General features: G+C 30.4%; 1 protein-coding gene across 1 annotated transcript in view; it reads right to left on the bottom strand.

Moving 5' to 3' along the window:
* The window catches only part of LOC130448051 (immunoglobulin superfamily DCC subclass member 3-like), an 88384-nt gene that overhangs the window by 18563 nt on the left and 63715 nt on the right, over positions 1–6106 (bottom strand). Inside the window, exons 9-15 of the mRNA XM_056785216.1 lie at positions 5914–6066; positions 5625–5813; positions 1513–1810; positions 1328–1458; positions 645–1022; positions 302–585; positions 149–235 (exon numbers count right to left, since the gene is read on the bottom strand). Coding sequence (XP_056641194.1) covers positions 149–235; positions 302–585; positions 645–1022; positions 1328–1458; positions 1513–1810; positions 5625–5813; positions 5914–6066 — 1520 coding nt within the window. The remainder of the gene's footprint in view (positions 1–148; positions 236–301; positions 586–644; positions 1023–1327; positions 1459–1512; positions 1811–5624; positions 5814–5913; positions 6067–6106) is intronic.

Genomic DNA, 6106 nt, shown 5'->3' with positions numbered 1-6106 from the left:
AAGAGTTAAAATTTTCGCATACGATGTGGTTGAGAATCAAATTTGTGGTGGATAAGAATAGTAGAGATGTGTCTTCTTGTGCGGAACTCAATTCGGAAAGACTGTGAAGCTTTTCGATTGAAATAGGGGACACTTTTAACTTACGTACCTGCGGATTTTCCGTTATATGCACATGTCCGTTCATATAAGGTTTGGCAGAACCGTTAGAATGAGAATTCGGAAATTCTTCACCGCCCTAAAAAAAAAAATAATAAAACGACCGCTAATTTTCTGAAATACAATTAATTATTATATATCTTACCTTAGTATCCAAATTGTCGGTATGTAACGTCGGAATATTCGTAGTGATCCTATCCGATACCAAAAATTGATTTTCCAGTTCGTCGTCGTTGCAAGTTTCTTCGAGTCTAACTTGAACTGATCCAATTTGAGAAGCGTAATGAGCAACAGCTGGATAATAATTATTCGAAGTAGTCATTCTGGATCTTTCCATGGTTCTTCTTTTAACGCACCGACGTCGTACCAAAATGCAAGCGATACAACAAACGATACAGAGTAAAGCGATTATGGTGCCTACTATTAAACCTAAAATAATATGACGAGTGAACAAAAACGAGTTTAAATAAATATAAAAAATAACTCACCAACTTTCTGTTTATATTTAACGTCCGTAGAGGACACTTCCGGTTGAGCAAGTTTCGTTTTAGTAGTTACGTGTAATACCACCATCGCTCTACTAACTCCGACGTCGGAAACTGCTCTAACCAAAACCGTGTAATTGTTGTCGCAATCCAGGTTACCGAGGATGGTCGATACGGTGTCGTCGTCGTCGTCAACTAATTCTTCATCTTTAACAGACAATGTTATGTTTATCCAATTTTCCACGGGCCAAATATTGTCCGGACTATATGTGATAATGTATTTTTTTATTTTGGACGAGGTTTCTTTAGGTTTTCGCCACTGGAGGTAGATACTGGTGTCATTTATTACTTTGTACTCAAGATTGGTAACTGGAGGTGGAACTACAACACATTTTTTTTAATAATAAATAGTAAATATTTGTGATTTATGATTAAATAATTTGTATGACACAAATTTGTTGATAATTCTAAAAAAAAAATCACTCGGAGATTGCTTGGAACTAAAATTAGGGTAACCGGAAGCAACTTTTCCACCGGAAAGATAAAACAATGGTAATTATAAATAAAAAAATAATAATAAAAAGAACAATGAAGAAACGGAAAGAGTTTATTGATTTTAAATAAGCATTTGATGCTATTCTTGTAAAAAAAATATGGATAATACTGGAGGAAATGGAAATACTTACCATCAGCTGTGGTTGTGGCATATATTGGTTCAGAAAAATACCCTGGTGTTCCATCCAAACTATGAGCTCGTACTCTAAACTCATATTTAGTATTTGGTTTCAATTTTTTTATGTGGATCTTATTTGTAAAACTGAAATATCCAAACTAATATAATATTTATGATTTTTAATGATGCTACAATTACCTTTTTACCAAATTTTTGTCTTCGCAGCCGCTCTTCTCGTCAGCAGCCGCATAACATACAGTAAAAAATTTCGTATTTTGTACTTTACTCCATCTAAGTTTAATGGTAGAAGCAGATTGAACTACCGCCTTTATATCCATTGGCGGCACTGGGGTCACTTCGCTGGTTGTGTTAGTTTCATTTAGGTTTGTACTATTCGTTGGGTCTGGAATTATGTAAGGCGTCCAAGTACCCAATTCCGTTTCGTCTTTGTTCGTGGAAACTACACGGAAATTGTACTCTACTCCAGCAGTAAGACCTAAATAGTAAATCACAACAACAAATTGTTGGTTAATTCTATTAATAAAATGGTTAAAAAATTGTTATAAATCACAGGGGTGCTTTTTTACATCTTCCATGAATCATTTCTGACATTCTTTCTCTGTAAATTTCATGTATTGTATTCTTTCCCTCTTATTTTTCATAGTATTTCATCAACCGTTGGTTTCTTTTTTTGTTATATTGCACTCTTTGTATTCTTTTGCTGTTCCTACCATTGTTTTGTACTTTTACTTTGTATCTTCTTTGTTTTCTCTTCCTTCTTATCGCTTGCTTGTTTTATTGTTTGAACTCTTTATTGATCTCTTACTTTTTCTCAATTTCTCCTATATTCTAACTTTCTCTAGTGCTTTCACCCTAATTTCATTAATACTATGCATTATTTCTTATCTATCAACTCTTTTTATTGTTATGTTACACTCTTTTTGTTCTTTTCCTGTTTCTATTATTCGTTTTTACTTTTCTTTGCTTCTTTATTTTGTATCTTGTTTGTTTACTCTTCCTTTTCATCTCTTAATTGTTGTTTTATTGTGTGAATGTTTTGTTGAACTCTTACTTTATTTATTTAGTGCTTTTATTCTAATTTAATTGGTCTCTCAATGTTTCCATTGATATTGTGCACTATTTCTAGCTCATTAACTCTTTCTCCTGTTGTTTTGCACTCTTTTTCTTCTATTGCTGTTTCTATTATTCTTTTGTACTATTATTTGTTCCTTTATTTTTTATCTTATTTGTTTGCTATTCCATTTCATCTCTTGCTTGATTTATTGTTTGAGTGCTTTGTTGATTCCTCACTTTTTCTATATTTTTCCCATATTCTATCTTCCTCGAGTGTTTTATTCTAAATTCATTGATCTCTTGATGTTTCCATTGATATTGTGCACCATTTCTTACCATTAACTCTCTCTTTCTTGATTTTTCACATTCTTTTCTCGTTACTTTACATTCATTTTGTTCTTTTTTTTGTTTCTATTATTATTTTTCACTTTTCTTTGCTCTTTTACTTACTGTCTTGTTTGTTTACTCTTCCATTTCATCTCTTGTTTGTTTTAGTCTTTCAGTTCTTTGTTGGTCTCTTACTATATCTTAATTTCTCTTATATTTTATCTTTCTCGAGTGCTTTTACTCTAAATTCATTGATCTCTTGATGTTTCCATTAATATTGTGCACTATTTCTTTTCATTAACTCTCTCTTTCTTGTTTTTTCACATTCTTTTCTTGTTACTTTACATTCATTTTGTTCTTTTTTTTTGTTTCTATTATTATTTTTCACTTTTCTTTGCTCTTTTACTTACTGTCTTGTTTGTTTACTCTTCCATTTCATCTCTTGTTTGTTTTAGTCTTTCAGTTCTTTGTTGGTCTCTTACTATATCTTAATTTCTCTTATATTTTATCTTTCTCGAGTGCTTTTACTCTAAATTCATTGATCTCTTGATGTTTCCATTAATATTGTGCACTATTTCTTTTCATTAACTCTCTCTTTCTTGTTTTTTCACATTCTTTTCTTGTTACTTTACATTCATTTTGTTCTTTTTTTTTGTTTCTATTATTATTTTTCACTTTTCTTTGCTCTTTTACTTACTGTCTTGTTTGTTTACTCTTCCATTTCATCTCTTGTTTGTTTTAGTCTTTCAGTTCTTTGTTGGTCTCTTACTATATCTTAATTTCTCTTATATTTTATCTTTCTCGAGTGCTTTTACTCTAAATTCATTGATCTCTTGATGTTTCCATTAATATTGTGCACCATTTCTTTTCATTAACTCTCTCTTTCTTGTTTTTTCACATTCTTTTCTTACTTTACATTCATTTTGTTCTTTTTTTTTGTTTCTATTATTATTTTTCACTTTTCTTTGCTCTTTTACTTACTGTCTTGTTTGTTTACTCTTCCATTTCATCTCTTGTTTGTTTTAGTCTTTCAGTTCTTTGTTGGTCTCTTACTATATCTTAATTTCTCTTATATTTTATCTTTCTCGAGTGCTTTTACTCTAAATTCATTGATCTCTTGATGTTTCCATTAATATTGTGCACTATTTCTTTTCATTAACTCTCTCTTTCTTGTTTTTTCACATTCTTTTCTTGTTACTTTACATTCATTTTGTTCTTTTTTTTTGTTTCTATTATTATTTTTCACTTTTCTTTGCTCTTTTACTTACTGTCTTGTTTGTTTACTCTTCCATTTCATCTCTTGTTTGTTTTAGTCTTTCAGTTCTTTGTTGGTCTCTTACTATATCTTAATTTCTCTTATATTTTATCTTTCTCGAGTGCTTTTACTCTAAATTCATTGATCTCTTGATGTTTCCATTAATATTGTGCACTATTTCTTTTCATTAACTCTCTCTTTCTTGTTTTTTCACATTCTTTTCTTGTTACTTTACATTCATTTTGTTCTTTTTTTTGTTTCTATTATTATTTTTCACTTTTCTTTGCTCTTTTACTTACTGTCTTGTTTGTTTACTCTTCCATTTCATCTCTTGCTTGTTTTATCGTTTGAGTTCTTTGTTGTTCTCTTACTATATCTTAATTTCTCTTATATTTTATCTTTCTCGAGTGCTTTTACTCTAAATTCATTGGTCTCTTGATGTTTCCATTGATATTGTGCACCATTTCTTTTCATTAACTCTCTCTTTCTTGTTTTTTCACATTCTTTTCTTACTTTACATTCATTTTGTTCTTTTTTTTGTTTCTATTATTATTTTTCACTTTTCTTTGCTCTTTTACTTACTGTCTTGTTTGTTTACTCTTCCATTTCATCTCTTGCTTGTTTTATCGTTTGAGTTCTTTGTTGTTCTCTTACTATATCTTAATTTCTCTTATATTTTATCTTTCTCGAGTGCTTTTACTCTAAATTCATTGGTCTCTTGATGTTTCCATTGATATTGTGCACCATTTCTTACCATTAACTCTCTCTTTCTTGATTTTTCACATTCTTTTCTTGTTACTTTACATTCATTTTGTTCTTTTTTTTGTTTCTATTATTATTTTTCACTTTTCTTTGCTCTTTTACTTACTGTCTTGTTTGTTTACTCTTCCATTTCATCTCTTGCTTGTTTTAGTCTTTCAGTTCTTTGTTGGTCTCTTACTATATCTTAATTTCTCTTATATTTTATCTTTCTCGAGTGCTTTTACTCTAAATTCATTGATCTCTTGATGTTTCTATTGATATTGTACACTATTTCTTATCCATTAACTCTTTTTCTTGTTATTTTTCACTCTTTCTGTTTGTTTTATTCTTTTGTACTTTTATTTGCTCTTTTACATTGTGCCTTGTCCGTTTGCTTTTCCATTTTATCTCCTGCTTGTTTTATTGTCTGCGTGCTTTTATGATCTCCTAAATTATATCTTTCTTGAGTGATTTTACTCTGGTTTTATTAATCTTTATCCGTTTCCATTGATATTGTGCACTGTTTCTTAAACATAAACTTTTATTCTACACTTTTCTGTTTTTGATTTCTTATTTTTTTTTTGTTTTTGGTCCATTGATTCAACTCTTGATATCGCGCACCCTTTCTCATTTTCTTGATTATTCATCTTCTTTTTCACTCTTTCGTTGTGCTTCAGCTTTTTCTTTAGCTCTCTTGCACACTGTCTTGTTTTTTTCCATTGTTACTTACCTTTTTTCGTTCCACTCCTCTATATTCATATTTCTCAATTCTATTATTATTTGTTGATCCGTTATACTCTTTATTGATCTCCCTTTTCATTTTGATTCATTATAGTTTGTGGGTAAATGAAGAATAAAAAGAATTGTTCTTGTATTTCAATTTTAGATGCAACATATTTTTCTTTGACCTTACCTGTGACTAGAAATGACTTCTTTTTTGTAAAATTGCTAAAAAACGACCAAGGAAGATCACTTTTCCATTGAACTCTATAGGAATATCGTTCACCCGTACAAGAAACGTCTGTAGTAAGTTCTGACCATTTCAGAATCACAGAAGTGTTGTCTTTGTTCTCTATATCCAAGTTGCGGTTACCGAATATGCCTAAAAATTGAATTTTCAATTGTCCATAACCAACAACCGGTAAGTTTGTAAAAACATTTCGTTTAAAATTTATTTAACGCATATTAAAGTATTTGGTTACCAGTTCTGCATGTGACCTTCTCCGATGGATCACTAGCACCTGGAGCATACAATCTAACGTAGAAAGTGTACTCTGTATCACTATTTAACCGGTCGGCGTCCATTGAAGTTACATTTCTGACATAATCAGGACCTACAACTTCTACTCCGTTTTCTATAATGAAAAAAATAATGTAAAACTGATGTAAGCACTG

Source organism: Diorhabda sublineata, chromosome 8, assembly GCF_026230105.1.
Source record: "Diorhabda sublineata isolate icDioSubl1.1 chromosome 8, icDioSubl1.1, whole genome shotgun sequence".
NCBI lineage: Eukaryota > Metazoa > Arthropoda > Insecta > Coleoptera > Chrysomelidae > Diorhabda > Diorhabda sublineata.
Note: the sequence above shows the minus strand (reverse complement) of the source record. Positions and strands in the feature narration are given on the sequence as shown.